Source organism: Amphiura filiformis, chromosome 5 (assembly GCF_039555335.1).
Source record: "Amphiura filiformis chromosome 5, Afil_fr2py, whole genome shotgun sequence".
NCBI classification, from domain to species: Eukaryota; Metazoa; Echinodermata; class Ophiuroidea; order Amphilepidida; family Amphiuridae; genus Amphiura; species Amphiura filiformis.
In genome coordinates, this window is record NC_092632.1 from 18,709,339 (window position 1) to 18,726,205 (window position 16,867).

The window sequence follows — 16,867 nt, forward strand, 5'->3', positions numbered from 1 at the left end:
CAATACCCTTGGCAATAAACAACAAAGGTCTTTCCTGAGAGCAAATGAACTATAATGAACATAGCTTTAACGTAGCTATAGCTGTTTAAAATGGCAAATGAATTTCTCGCAGAATTCTTTCGGTAAGTTGTTATCACTGATTATTAAGCTCAAATATAAATCTGACATACGGTATAGGCCTATATACCGATACCGATAAGGTAATTTGATTCTGTATAGATCATATAGATTCAACCATGAGATATCACTAGGCCTACTGGTAGCATATTGTATTTGTTATACTTCTGGCATTATACTTGTACCTAGTCCGAATATCGGACCCAGAACAAAATATTAATTTCTGACATGACCGTGTTCTTACCTACTGACAATTGCGATTATTCGGTTTAATAGTCCGTCATTTATCTTTTGGCCATTTGATCATGTTGATGGCTACTATATAGCATTAGATTCAATACTAATTCAGTAAGTCTAGATTATACATAGGTCTATAGATATTAGGCCCCGGTATTAGGCCAAACAAATTAAGGAAAATCAGGGCTTAACCTAAAGCGGAAAATCGCGGAATTCGGAGGTAAAGCGGAAAACGCATTTCTGAGAAAAAAATATAAAAAATAAGCAAAATCGACCTAGAAAAAGAAAAAAAAATACAACTGAAAATAAATAAATAAAATACTAAATGAAATGGTCTTCAAAATTCATCAAAATAAAGTAAAATCCGTCATAGATTTACCGTACAACGCCTGTCCTTCAATTCAGTTTGAAGGGCGACTACAGTAAAGGTAAGATTCTGGTGAAATTTTATTATGTCAGAAATGTGCTAAAATTACAAAGCGGAGAAAAGCGGAATTTAGCATTTGTAAAGCAGAAAATTCTTGGCTTTAGCTTAACCCACCACTAATTGTAAGAGAAACCATTTAATCACTATTCATTTAAGAAAAGTATATTAAAGAAAATATCAAAACTTCCAAGTAGTGGAACCGTGCCTAATTTGCATATATCCAACATGGCCGCTTATAAAGGGGTGAAAATTCAAAGTTGGTCAAATCTTGTTTAAAACTAGGCCTATACCAACGTCTTGCTTGCATCACAATAGACCATAAGCGGCCATTTTTGGATTTATGCAAATTAGGCACTCTTCCACTACTTTTATTAATGTCCTTAAATATACTTTTCTGAAATGAATGGTGATTAAATGGTTTCTGTTGCAATTAGTGTTAGGTGATTCCTTAATTTGATTGGGCTATGAGTTGTTATAGTGAGTACGCTATATGTGATGCGATCAAGCAAAATCAGTCGGAACTCGGCAATAAGGCCAAGGAAAGTCGATTTTGAGTTTCCCGTCACCCTCCCTCACTTCATTTTCTGGCCCTCACTTGAATTCATTATTGTGATTTTCCAAAAATACCGACAAAAACTGGTTATATTTGCAACAAAATTGATGAATATCCCTTTATTTTTTGTGGAAAAATCAAAATCAAAACATGCATTTTGTTGTCAACCTTGCAGACTCTTTTTAATATACTTTTGAATATCATGGGCTAAACATCCATCTTCATGTGAGTGAGCGGCAAGTAACAACACATTTTACATGCATGTTGGTCATATAATGAAAGGCAGAAAAATAATGAATAATGAATAATGAAAAAGTTACCTCACTTGTTTTCAGAAATTATGTGACCGGAAACTCAAAATTGACTGTTAGGGGCCTAATAAATTTTCAGTTTCTTATAGGATAGTAAAAAGGATTTACAAAGCTGGATTTTGCAGAAACCCCCATTGAAATTGAACATCCAGTTCCAAAGATATGAGCAATTAAAGCGCTTCCAAAACAATAGGAAACAAAAGGAAATATTGCCTTTGTTTGGCTATATCTCAAAATCAATATTTCCGAGTTCCGACTGATTTTGCTTGATCGCATCACATATGTGTGTTATGTACTTCAAGGTGAGATAAGTACAATCCCGGTAGGTCTCCCTGGTTGAAGGTATAGGCAGGCCTACAGGGAATGGATGTGCCACGGTTTGGGGGGGGATAACTATTTGGCTAGTTAGCATTTGGCTAGTTAAATTCAAAATCAATAGAGGGCGTCCTATTTTGGCTAGTTAAATGTTGGTCACCCAGGCTAGTTAAAATTTTGTCCCTTAGGCTAGTTAAATATTTGTCCCTCAGGCTAGTTAAAATTTTGTCATTGAGGCTAGTTAAAATTTTGTCTCTCAGGCTAGTTAAATTTTTGTCGCTCAGGCTAGTTAAATTTTGTCCCTTAGGCTAGTTAAATTTCTGTCGCTCAGGCTAGTTAAATTTTGTCCTTTAGGCTAGTTAAAATTTTGTTGCTCAGGCTAGTTAAATTTTTGTCCATCAAGCTAGTTAAATTTTGGTCTCTCAAGCTAGTTAAATTTTGGTCTCTCAAGCTAGTTAAATTTTGGTCTCTCAAGCTAGTTAAATTTTGGTCTCTCAAGCTAGTTAAATTTTGGCCCCCAGGCTAGTTAAAACTGCATAAACCTGCATAAACCAACATACCAAAATGCCAAAGATTCTCAGGCTAAAATGAGTAAATTATGTAGAGCTCCCAAGATTGAGGAGTTGCACTGCATTTTTATGCCTATACTTCCAATGTCATGGTGTAGACTTGTTTTCTTCGATAAGCGCTAGACTTGTTTCAAGTCTTTGGAAGCAAACCAGCCTCATTTTTATTGGCATAGTTCAATAACCTCATACATCAGTAATTGCTTAAAATGCAAACTCAAGTTGTGGAGTATGAGTTTCTGTATACCCAAGGACGCTCCGTGCTCAAAGTGTCTAACACTAAAAATAAACCCAAAATGGTCTTAAGTGCATAGTTTGATAAAAACCTGCATGTAACAAGCATAACTCACAATTTGACCTCAAGTTTTAAAGTATGAGTTTTTACACCTAACACATTAAAAGCCGGGATTAAAAGGTCAAGAACTTACAAACATTACAAATAGAGACATGTGCCCGGACATTTGTTCTATAGATGAGCATGTTTGAAATTTTGCAAGGTCTTATCACCCCCACTAGAAGTAGTACCTCACAGGATTTGTGTTGTTTCAAATTGGTTTTTTGTGGATTATTGGCAGTGGAAAGTTGAAATCATGGACACAGAAAAGCTAATCCATATTTCAATTTCTTTTGTTTATGGTGGACATAAGAAAACATATATAATCTTACTCTGTTTCTTCTTCATCATCTCCCTCCTCCACCTTTATTAGGCCTAAAGTGATATTGTTATTGGCCTACCAAATTATATAATGCAAATTTAATGAAATTATGCATTTCAGTTTATTACTATAATATTTGGAGGAGGGGGTCTCTGAAAAAGTTCCTTCTCCATTTTTTTTTTTGAAAACTCAGACAAGAATTTTTTTTTATTATTTTTTTTAGCCCAAGCGTGTCTGTACTGTTGTGTTTTCATGAGCCGTTTAGAGCATTTTTATTTAAAAGGTGTCCCATGAAAGTGTGCTAAAATTGTTTCCTCTCTACTCCTTCTGCTTGCCAAAAATTGCTTCCCACATTATTATTATTATTATTAACGGCATTTATAAAGCGACTTTAAAGGACGAATCGCTATACAAAACAAATCAACCTTAAGAAATACAAAAACAATCAAAACCTTTAAAATACACACATAGCATAATTAAAATAGTTAAAAACATTACACATGTACAAAGCAATGATTTCCATCCCAAAATAAACGGGAAAATATAAAATACCAAAATGAAAACAGAAATCTTTTATAATGTACAGAAGTAAAACACTATTATGAAACATAACTGATAATGATATACGCTAAAAACCATTTCAAAATTAGGCAAATACACAAAAACACTTAAAAAACCAGGAAAATCAGTTTGCCACCCCCCCCCCCCCTTTTAAACTCTCCCGGGGCTTTAATTATTGCACAGCCCCTAACATTTTGTGTAAAAGAAATATATATATATCAGACTAATCATTCAAACTTCTGCAATTTCATGTCTAATTGACCTCGATAATTGACTAACTCCAGAATTTTCTGTTCACCGTTACCATGGTTACAGATCCAACATTCAACACAATACCCCTCCACTATCAGAAATATCCTGTCTTGAAACATAATATGACAAGCTGAAATGATAAATATAAACACAGACATCCTTGGGACAAGGGTTTAGCAGCCAGGGCTGTTAAGGCCAGAGTAATGGAAGACTCATTCGTCCACGCCCGAATTTGAGATTTCTTGATATTTATCAACACTAAGATGTATTCTTTCACTTGAAACTGATTAAATACAACTGGTTAATATTTACACGTATTTTTGCTTGCTTTATTTCACTCTTTTCAACTCTAAAAAGTCACATGGCTCAAGACAGCTTAGTAAATTGGCGGGAAATAATGAGTCAGAAATGCGCGAATGCGAAATATTGTGATTACGCGCGCGATTCGCGTCGCGTGACGCGGCGCAACTCTGCGCGTATGTCCAACGCAGTCAAGGCGCATTCGGTATGTTGTTAACGCCGGCAAATGCGGTATAAACAAAACAAAATTTGCAGTCAAAATGCCACTTAGATTTTTTAATTATTTTGAATTTTGGCGCACTAAAAGCAGACATTATAAATTCATTGGTGCAAAAAGATGCATATTTAGACCATGCACCATATACAGCTTTTACAAGCGTGAAAGTCTTGCCGTTTTAAAATATAAGGACATTTTGTGCATAATTTTGACATTTTTTACTAAAACGTCGATTTCTCATAGTTCACTTTTGACAATATTGCACGATTTTTGTGACAAGATAACTCGAAAAATATGCAAGCAAAAGGTAAAATTTTTGCACTATCGTTTAGAGTACATCAAAGTCTAGGGAAGGTTTTCTCATTTTTTCAAAATATTTGTTTTAAACAAAAATATACACCATTATGTGCAATTTTAGCTGAATAAAGTGACAAAATTGCCTTTTTCACATGTTTTTTTCAATATTTCGATAAAAGAGACGAATTTCAAGAAAAATAAAAAAACCTTCCCTAAGTTCATGTCTCTTCTTCATAAAAAGCTAACTGAAATTTTTTTATTCCGAACGGATTTTTTTTTTAAGTTGTCACAAAAAATTGGGGTAAAAAGTGATTTTTGTGATTTTTCAAAACTCGAGATTTTTGAAAAATCTGACGTCACCATGGGATTCCTTGACTCATTTCCTTTCCAAAAATGTATAGTTTTATATACTTTGGACATACAATTCAGAAATAATGATGCTCGAAAAGGTCCATGTTCGCTCCCATTACACTGCCCTTAAAACAATTAATACCACAAATCTATAACACAAATCACATGAGCTAGTCACACATGCTCTGTTCTTTAACCCCAATATACTTGTACAGCATACAATGACCTTTGAGTCTGTTGGGTAAAAATCCCATACTCTTCAACTTGAGGTCAACTTTGAGCTATATTTATTGAATGGGGGTTAATGAATTTGCCACAAGAGATGAGATCATTTTGACAGACACTGTAACTCCTAGTAATGAAACTCCCCAAGTCCTTTCTCCTTTTTAGTCCGCAAATCCCATTATCATGGTGTCAAGACCATGCTGGCCTCACCATGCTCACCTCAGCTTTTGTGTTATCATACTCAATTCTATATGGATGGTACAAAGCAATTTTATAAATGTTCATCTGATTTAACTAGCCTGAGAGACTAAAATTTAACTAGCCGGAGGGACAACATTTTAACTAGCCTGAGGGACTAAAATTTAACTAGCCTAAGGGACACAAATTTAACTAGCCTGAGGGAAAAAAATTTAACTAGCCTGACTGACAAAAATTTAACTAGCCTAAGGGACAAAATTTTAACTAGCCTGAGGGACAAAAATTTAACTAGCCTGACCGACAAAAAAATGACACACAAAATTTTAACTAGCCTGAGGGACAAAAATTTAACTAGCCTGAGCGACCAACATTTAACTAGCCAAAATAGGACGCCCTCTATTGATTTTGAATTTAACTAGCCAAATGCTAACTAGCCAAATAACAAATCCCCGGTTTGGGGGTACCCTTTCAGTGATTTGTAGATCGATGGTGGGTTTTAAGTGGAGACCAATGCGCTCACTATTGGGCGCATTTTGATATAAAATTGGATCGATTGAGCCCATATAAATATTGGGCGTAAAGCATCTAATTTTAACATTATTATGTTTCGGATCCAATATTTTCACACACTTGGATCCATCAAAACATAATAATGACAAAAATGCCCATAAAAGCACCCAATTAGTGTAAATTTGGGTGCTTTGTTGAAAATTGGTATACTGATGGATAGCAAAAAATAGCAAAAAGTAGATTATATAGAAAGTCAGTATCCAAAAGTCTGCGTGTCACATCCCCGTACGATTTTTGGAAGAACCACCCCCACGAGAGTGCAATGTCCGCCATTTCACAATCTAATCTATATAACCTTACACTATTTTTCTTGAAAAAGTCAACCCATCGTCTTTACGAGGAATCGGTTTAATTGTGCTCATAAAACTGAGGTATAGTAGATACCAGTGGCGTAACCAAAAAACATGAGCTTCAGGGGGCTCCACCCCCTTGATCCCCGCCGGGGCTTTGCCCCTGGACCCCACCAGGGGCCCTAACGCGGGCCCCTGGACCCCACCCGTTTATCACTTCGCGGCAAGCCGCTCGCGATGCGCACATAAATAATACAACTTTTGGTCAAAAATTTGGAAATGTTTCAATCTTGCCCCCCGGAAGGTCAGGTCTGGTTACGCCCTGGTAGATACCGGGAGTAGACAACGAAACGTCAGTGTCAATAGTGGTACAATTAACATGATTATTTTAACGCTCTTCAACAACGTGCGTGGGTAACCAAACTCCTCAAATTTACCATCAATTTAATATGTTAACGGTGCGGTATAACGGTTTCTTATAAAATCCTGTTCCAAAACGATCTAACATTTTGTTTCATGCTTCAGGTTGGTTGATGAAAATGAAGACAAGTATGTCAAGCGTCTTGCTGATGCCGTAGCTATCAAAAGTGTATCAACCTGGCCCGAGACAAGGTCAGAGGTCCGAAGAATGGTTGAAACCACTGCTAAGGTAATATTCTTTTTGAAACAAGTTTGACAATATCAACGATACGGAACTTATAAATATGCATGAATGGCGCATGGCTGCAATTCACATAGGCCTACATTGGCATATCCCCAATTAGAAAATAAGAAATCGTCGCACCATTAAACTCGGATCAGGAGTGGGTCCAGGGGGCCCGGGCCTACTACCCCCCTCCGGCCTCCACCCCACCCCCATAAAAAGGGAACACAATTTGGACAATTTGCACGGCTCTGTTCAGAGCCATGTGTACTGTGTTTTGTGTAGAAGAGTACTTTGTTCCGAAAGCAGACCCATCATAGCAAATAACGACCATTTCAGCTAAACATGATTAAATCGAGTTCAGTGAGTAATCCCTGTCATGATGGCACAATTACTTTTAAAACTATTACGTTAATTTATGTGCCTTCAGATGTTGACCGATTTAGGTGGTGTAGTTACTTTGGAAGAGGTTGGAATGCAAAAACAACCAGATGGATCAGAAATTCCACTACCACCGGTGATACTGGGTTACCTTGGTAACGATCCAAAGAAGAATACTGTCTGCATTTATGGACATCTTGATGTTCAACCAGCAAAATTGGTGAATATGTAGCACTTATAAAGGGTTGACAAGTTCTAAATTTCTCCTATTACTGTCTCAAAATAAATCGATTTTCTTTTCAAGAAATTAACCAGTTTGAAAAGTTTTCGATAGCTAACAATGTCATACATTGTTGCGTATGAAAAATGCCGTAAGAGTCTGCCCGGGAGTCTGCACTTCGGTCCATTCAACTCTCACAAAGCATGCAGAATTTACATTACATTCTGCACCAGAATGTATGCTTTGTGAGAATTCGTTGAACCAAAGTGCAACTTTCAAAACTGCATCTTTCCTTACATAATGAGCTATTTTGATCGAACGTAACAATGTGTTACATTGTAAAGTGGACCAGAGGTGTAAATCAAAATATGCTTATAAATATTTTAAGATGCTAGGATGTACTCGGAATGCACTATAGGTCACACATTTTTGTAATTCAGTTGTTCATTTATTAAATCAATCACTGATCAATCCTAAACATTCCAGACATTTCAACTATTGCTACAGCCATATTATGTGACAATTTTACTTACAGTCTGATGGCTGGGATACCGAGCCATTTGTCCTAACCAAAAAAGATGGCAAACTATATGGGCGTGGCTCAACGGATGACAAAGGTCCAGTGCTATGCTGGATCAATGCAATAGAAGCTTACCAAACTCTGAAAAGGGACATTCCCATCAATATTAAGGTAAGTGTTTTTAATATATCCAAATTAGCAATTCCCCAGACCGAATGATTCATGGCATGGATCTACGCTGTAAATTCCTTGGTGTTTGAATCTTTTGAGTGAATGCAATCACAGATATTGTATGCGTTGGAGGTTAACTAGGTTTATTGTCTTAGGTTTTAAAACAGAAAAATTATATCATCATTTTAATGTTAATACTGAGAAAGAGCGATCATAGAATACCCCTTGTAACAATTGTATTTTTACCTCATTTTAAACTGAAATTAGCCTATTTGATTTGTTTTTCTATGATACAGTTTTGCTTTGAAGGTATGGAAGAGTCCGGATCAGAAGGATTGGAGGAGCTCATCCATAACAAGAAGGACACCTTCTTTTCGGTACATTATACTTTTCAATTGAGTTTTTAAACGACGCATTTTTACAAAATAATGTAAACATTATGCAGATAGCAGTATAAAAATATTGTTGCTTATCACGAACTTTTTCCCCAATTTCATTGCTTTCTTTAGGATGTTGACTATGTATGCATATCTGACAACTATTGGCTAGGCACAACCAAACCTTGTATCACATACGGATTGCGGTAAGTGAACATGGTATTCAGTGTGGTCTTATAAAACCACCATCCAAATTGAAATTTCAACCCCTCTATCCTCCTCGTTCCCAATGTGAAATTCGAATGTGACTGGTAAACACACAATATCAATCTTATTTTACGCAAAAATAATGTACAATTGAAAATTGGCCTGTTAACACAAATTTTCACCTTAATTTTGAGCTAAAATAGTGCACAATTGATTTTTTTTTTAATTATCACAGTAAAACAGGGCCAAAATGATGCACGTTCTCTCACTTGGAAGAACTTTTTCCTTCCCGAAAAAGGATATATAGGCCTACACAGACCACACTGATCCAATTCAAGAGCTTTTCCATTTACGTAGATTATTCTATGGAGTAATAAAATTAGATAGCTATCATAAGCTATGTTCAAATTCTAATAATTATTTAAGGATCAATATTGGATAAATATTTGAACATGGCAATTTGAATCGTAACAAATTATGAATGATAGGCCTAATACATCGTTTTAAATTTTATTTTACGTTTTAAACTTTACATAGAGGCATTGCATACTTCTTCGTTGAAATAGAATGTGCAGCTAGAGATCTGCATTCTGGAGTATATGGTTCAGTTTCACGCGCATTGCGGCGCATGGTATGGACGCACTTAATGTTGGCTTACCGCGCGTAGGCCTATGTACATATACGCATAGACATACCACTTGTTTGTCTGGGCATATACGTGACTGACTGCTTCTCTGAAACAGTGGCGGATACAGGAATGTGGGAAGGGGGTACACTCTAAGTTTTTGCCGCCACCTTTTTGAATGGCCACGAAGCACCGTTGTGTCGCGCGCCGTGCAGCCGTCTGTGTCCCCATTTGGAAACTTGGTCAAAGCAAAGGCCTTGAAGCCATTTCGGGGGATCATTGGGTGTAAGCTGATGAAAGGGGGGTCATTGGGTGATAGTTTTGCAAAAAAGTCAACTTTTCAAAGGGAATGTTAAAATGTAGCCAACAGAGTCGTTCAACTGTTCAGTATAGCCCGAAAAGATTAAATGTTAGGGTGGGTGAGCCCACTTTAGTGGAACTTTGAAAGTCCACATTTATGAAATTCTGCGGCCCCCGCAAATAAATCCTGGCTATATTGTAGGCCTAGCTATTAACAACACGGGCTCGCTTAAAATGTTTTGCTGCAACTTTGAAACAAGTTGCTTACATGTTTTATACTCATTATAACCCGAAATTGAAACGTTTTCTTGCAAACTCTTCTAACATTAATGTTTTATGTTTGTTGGGATAAAGTTAAAATCAACCTCTCCCGTTTACTAACCGCTCCCGTTTACTCAACTAGCGGGTTAACTTTAAACCTTAAAACTACAAGTTAATGGTCATTTTCGATACATCCTGTATTATATAGTTTTACGGTCATTTTCGAGACACACTGAAAAAGAAATTCCTGTATTGAAGATATAATTATGTGAAATTTAAGTGTTTTTTTTTAAAGGAAGATTGCTGTGAAATAAAAAAAAATCATGCAAACTTAAAAACGGGCCATTTTCAATAGTGTATATCGAACTGATTTATTTTACTTTAGGGGCTCTGCCTACTTCTTCCTTGAAATAGAATGTGCAGCTAGAGACCTGCATTCTGGAGTGTATGGCGGATCTGTGTAAGTACATAATATACAATTGTTTGTTACAAATATAAATTTTGGTAGCGTTGCACTGTTTATATAGCCTACCCTTGAGATCATGAACATTTGAACATTATTTTAAACACCATACACTTTGATAGTTGACATGACATCTGTTGTACAGGGCGAGTCACAGAAGCCATCTTTATTTTGGAACCAGGCTGAATTCTTTATATTTAAGGGGGAATAATACCCTGATTTTAATCAGTACCCCTCTTCTTTTTTTTCTTGCAAATCTATGAACTACATAAATATGTTCATCATCTCATGTCCTAAACTTATAAAATATCTCTACCTACAAAGTGATTTTAAACCATTTTAGAAAATCATTTTTAGCCCTATATATTTTTTGTTTACTGTAACCTAGTAACTGAGATGTGTGTTTCATAACAAACCATAATTTATTCTATTGAACATGTCCAAGTAGAATACATGAATAGAATACATTAAATCCTTTGTTATACTATCTATAGAAATGTACTCACTGATTATAACACTGAATAAATTAAATAGGCCTAATCTCTTCCACATAGACAATTTAATACTACACCATGTATGTATTTTCCATAATGTGTTGTTAGGAAAAGAGATTAAAAAAGGCTATAAGGTCATCAAAGGTCAGGTTATAGGTCAATTGGTTCAGGTCAAATTCAGGCATACATGTGATAGTCTGTGATATCATACATGTCATAATGAGGCATCAATTTTGATATTTTGTCTGTTACTGGATATATAATGGAAATGTGTGAGGTGGATATACTAAAATACCTTGGGATGTAAATGGTGAGTACAATTTAGATTGCCTAGTTGAGATGGATTGGGCAAATAAATATAAAATAGTTACCAAAATCACAAAAATGAAGCTTACGGAAAACTACCTAATATGGTGGTATAGGTGACAAAAAATACAATCTTTTTCAACATTGCTGTAGTGTGGTTGTGATAACCTGTTACCTATGGTTTAATTAAGTTTCAGTGAAATAGTGTCGCAAGTTCAAAATACAAAATATAGCTCAACATTGAAAATAGAAGCATTTTAACCGGTTCGTTTTTTGATAGTTGTGGAGCACCAAGTTCATGAAGTCATAAAAGAAATCAGGGACCACTTATTCCCATTTTACATATCAACATTATTTCCCTAATGTGTTAGCAACACATATCCAAAATTTTAACCAAATCCGTTGATAGTAAGCTTTCCAAAATGAAGTGAATTTAAAACATCAGTGATGTACCACTTTTTGGCTTATACCATTAGAAGCATGTACGCGTCATTGATACTGATGCCACCAATTGAACGAGAAGATTTGCCCCTTCATTTTGCATACCACTTTGTCCAATTTCTTTTTCTCATTTCTTTACAAAATGCAAAAAAATGCAAAAACAATGCAATGGGTGTAGTACCCCCTTAAACTGTTATAAATGACAATGACCTTGTGTGCAAAAATGACGGACTTAGCAACCGTTTTGATTTTATGACAAAAAAGGTAATGCGTGCAAATTGAAGTGGAGTGAATTACAGAATATTCAGCCAGTTGGATATATTGGGAATAGAAAAACATGAGTTGGAGTATACGTTTAAGTCGGTTTCAGATTCTGGTGTCTTTATTGCGCATTGTGTATGTTCATGATGTTAAGTGCTCTCATTCAAATACATGATTATACATTAAGCCAAAGAATGGACCAGTTGTGTTCACCCTATGTATCCTAAATAAAGACAAATAGGTCCAAATTAAAACAAGCAGACAATACCTGTACTCTTTATCTCTGATGTAAGACCTTTTTGTTGAAATTGGTAGGGAATTAAAGAAACGGTGACCTTAATTCTAATGAAGAAGCAAAAAGTTACACTTTTATAATCAATGAAAGCACAACGCTACTAATTTAGTTTTACTAATCAATGGAAGCATGACGTTAGTTCTCTTGTTCTCGAACGCTTTGGGTACAAATCAATAGGGCATGTAATGGAGCAAACTGCAACTTTTATATTGGCATCTTCCTTGGCGTTTTGGATCGGCGTGTCTTTATTTCTTGAACAATTTCAACGAATGAGGTCTTAAATTCGAGCTAAAAAATGCAGCTGTTGTTTGCTGGTTCCAATTATGATATACCTGTCTTTGTTTATGCAGGGGGTGAACATCACTGGTACCTGCAATCTACGAAAAAAGTCCTTGGAACGCTTGGTACACTCTGTCGAAATTCCGTGCAGAATTTCATATGATCATGGAAATGACGTATATTTTGCCTGGGAACAAGCATGACATCTACAACAATGATTTACCCTTCCCTCTCCCCATCAATCAATGTTGGAACACATTGGGAAACCGCTGAAGACTTTGGTATTTCTCAACATTGCACGGGGAGAGGGGGTGACAGTTTTCCGTTATTTACACGCAAGCGTTTCAAGACTTTTTTCGTTGATTGTCTCTACCGAATGCAAAATATTTCATCTAAATTTCGTTTTTGTGTCATAACTCAAAAACGGAATGTCGTATGAGCTTCATATTGCACACGATTTGAGAGTGGATTATATGCTTTGAAATCATAACAAAATTGTTAATAAAGAAATTGTTTTATTTAGGGAGTGGTCACTGAAACCACCCCCTATGCTAAACAACACACGTTTCGTAATTATGGCTCTAAACTGCTCTAAAATGTCATTTTTGTCCCATAACTTAAAAACAAAATGTTGTATGAGCGTCATATTGCACACGATTTGGGAGTATATAATATCCCTTTGAATCACAATAAAATTGTTGATAAAGATGTTGGATTATTTAGGGAATGGTCACTGAAAACACCTCCTATGCTAAATTACACACATTTCGTAATTATGACTAAAATCTCGTGTTTGTCTCATAATTCAAAAACACTACAAATATAGTTTTAAAAAAATATTACAATGTTTTGCAGCATGTTTTCCAAAATGTTTTTGAATTTTATTAAAACGTTCTGTACCCTTTATAATATAATCCAACATGTAAATGTTTTCTGTAAAACTTGCGTTTGCTGAGTATAGGCTTATCCGAACGAATCAGAAAGATTGTGATGTAACAATTTGAAACAACTCATTTCTGAATATTATTTTTAATAAGATACGCTTTTGCGGTGAGAAAAAAAGAAAAAAAAACAACAATTGAATACACTTAAAGAAAAAAATTCGACCACCACGGGGACTCGAACCATTCGCATCAATGAATAGTCAAAAGATTACCAGTCGAAGGACTAAGCCGTTGCGCCACGCTGCCATTTCGCAATCGAAGTAATCAGTTTTGGTCTTTTATAGTAGTCAGGTATCGGGGAAAGTGTAAAGCTGCATAGTGCAAATGGCAAAGTGGATCAGTTTACCATAATGACAAAATGGTCCAAAATCCACATTTTATGGTTTTTAGGCCGTATCTCATGGAGCCTGACGTTCGTTTACCTTGGCTACACCAATTGAGAATGTTTGAATACAAAAGGAATGACAAATTGATCGCATTTATGACATTTGTTAACAGTTTGCCATTTTGAATTGAAATAAATATCTATACGTATATATTAATATCAATGCAGGGCAAACTGCTCAGTATGCACGCTATTCAATGCAGCAGTTTACCATTACAGATTACCATTATGGGTTTACACTTTACACCCTTTGACTATTCGTGTTTTAATTGCGTGAATCATCGCTAAATTATGCATTCATTATTTTCAATGCTTCTTTTTTCTTTCTTTGTATTAAAATAAATAAAGAAAGAAAGAAAGAAAGAAAGAAAGAAAGAAAAAAAAAAAGAAAGAAAGAAAGAAAAAAAAAAAAAAAGAAAGAAAGAAAGAAAGAAAGAAAAAAGGAAAGAAAAAAGAAAGAAAGAAGGAAAGAAAAATGAATGAATGAATGAATGAATGAATGAACGAAAGACATTTGACATAAATAAAAACATGAACGTGGAAAAAGGTTGAAGTGACCGCTTATTATGTTCAAATTGCAAGCAGCTTAATCACGAAGCTCACGTGGCCGAGTGGTTAAGGCATAGGTCTTGTAAACATGAGGTCCTGGGTTCGATTCCCAGGCGGTATTACTTTTTCTGTTTCATTTATTATTTGCGACGGTGAACCCGGTGAAAATATTTGTTTATTATAAATACATGAAGTATACATTTTGATTTATTTTTCTGTCTTTCTTTCTTCCTTTCTTTCTCTACGTTTGATTAATTAATTAAATTATTTCTTTCTTTCTTTCCCAAAAGCCCCAAATGAAATACTTTCCGATTTAAATGTGATCTTATAATAGTCCTACAAACTCCCTCCGCCCTACCTCACATACATCCCACGCCCAACACCTCGCACGCACCCCCCACATTATACACACCCCCATACACAAAAATGTGAAGCACAAATCTGCTGAAGATAGTTGTTACATCATGTCAAAAACAAGTTAATGCTATCTACTGAAGATAGTCGTAGTTTATTATTGACTTCCTTACAATCTTAACGTACATGCGGTTTTAATGTTTAATTAAAACTCATTTTTCTGTTTTGTAACGTTCGTTCACCTATCTGACAAGTGCTATGAAGGTGAACTTTAAATATTAATTTCAAAAATAAATTAAACAACTCGGAATCATGCACCTTAGAGCCGCGATACGATTTCTCGGTTTTGAGATATAGCATAAAAATTTCATTAAATGCGTGTATGTTAGGGTATGGGGTGTTTCAGTGTCCACTCCTGAACCAACCAATTTCTTTATCAACAATTGTATTATGATTCCTAAGTACATGGTCTACCTCCAAATCCTGTGAAATATGAAGATCATACAACATTCTGTTTTTGAGTTATGGGACAAAAACGACATTTTAGAACAGTTTAGAGCTATAATTGCGAAATGTGTTTTTAGCATAGGGGTGATTCAGTGACCACTTCCTAAAAGCAACCAATTTCTTTATCAACAATTTTGTTATGATTCCAAAGCATATAATCTCTCAAATCGTGTGCAATGTCGAAGCTCATATTGACATTCATTTTTGAGTTATGAGACAAAAGCAGAAATTTAGATGAAATATTTTGCATTCGAGAATCATAACAAAATTGTTAATAAAGAAATTGTTTTATTTAGGTTTTAGTGGTCACTGAAAACTAATTTCTATGCTAAACAACACACGTTTCGTAATTATGGCTCTAAACTGCTCTAAAATGTCATTTTGGTCCCATAACTTAAAAACAAAATGTTGTATGAGCGTCATATTGCACACGATTTGGGAGTATATAATATCCCTTTGAATCACAATAAAATTGTTGATAAAGATGTTGGGTTATTTAGGGAATGGTAACTGAAAACACCTCCTATGCTAAATTACACACATTTCGTAATTATGACTAAAATCTCGTGTTTGTCTCATAATTCAAAAACACTACAAATATAGTTTTAAAAAATATTACAATGTTTTGCAGCATGTTTTCCAAAATGTTTTTGAATTTTATTAAAACGTTCTGTACCCTTTATAATATAATCCAACATGTAAATGTTTTCTGTAAAACTTGCGTTTGCTGAGTATAGGCTTATCCGAACGAATCAGAAAGATTGTGATGTAACAATTTGAAACAACTCATTTCTGAATATTATTTTTAATAAGATACGCTTTTGCGGTGAGAAAAAAAAGAAAAAAGAAAACAACAATTATTGAATACACTTAAAGAAAAAAATTCGACCACCACGGGGACTCGAACCATTCGCATCAATGAATAGTCAAAAGATTACCAGTCGAAGGACTAAGCCGTTGCGCCACGCTGCCATTTCGCAATCGAAGTAATCAGTTTTGGTCTTTTATAGTAGTCAGGTATCGGGGAAAGTGTAAAGCTGCATAGTGCAAATGGCAAAGTGGATCAGTTTACCATAATGACAAAATGGTCCAAAATCCACATTTTATGCTTTTAGGCCGTATCTCATGGAGCCTGACGTTCGTTTACCTTGGCTACACCAATTGAGAATGTTTGAATACAAAAGGAATGACAAATTGATCGCATTTATGACATTTGTTAACAGTTTGCCATTTTGAATTGAAATAAATATCTATACGTATATATTAATATCAATGCAGGGCAAACTGCTCAGTATGCACGCTATTCAATGCAGCAGTTTACCATTACAGATTACCATTATGGGTTTACACTTTACACCCTTTGACTATTCGTGTTTTAATTGCGTGAATCATCGCTAAATTATGCATTCATTATTTTCAATGCTTCTTTTTTTCTTTCTTT

At 35.2% G+C, this 16,867-nt stretch overlaps 1 protein-coding gene across 1 annotated transcript in view; it reads left to right on the forward strand.

Moving 5' to 3' along the window:
* The window catches only part of LOC140152755 (cytosolic non-specific dipeptidase-like), a 44,244-nt gene continuing 27,377 nt past the window's right edge, over nucleotides 1-16,867 (forward strand). The window contains exons 1-7 of the mRNA XM_072175239.1: nucleotides 1-122; nucleotides 6,969-7,092; nucleotides 7,517-7,687; nucleotides 8,223-8,378; nucleotides 8,675-8,755; nucleotides 8,888-8,961; nucleotides 10,534-10,608. Coding sequence (XP_072031340.1) covers nucleotides 91-122; nucleotides 6,969-7,092; nucleotides 7,517-7,687; nucleotides 8,223-8,378; nucleotides 8,675-8,755; nucleotides 8,888-8,961; nucleotides 10,534-10,608 — 713 coding nt within the window. The 5' untranslated portion in view covers nucleotides 1-90. The remainder of the gene's footprint in view (nucleotides 123-6,968; nucleotides 7,093-7,516; nucleotides 7,688-8,222; nucleotides 8,379-8,674; nucleotides 8,756-8,887; nucleotides 8,962-10,533; nucleotides 10,609-16,867) is intronic.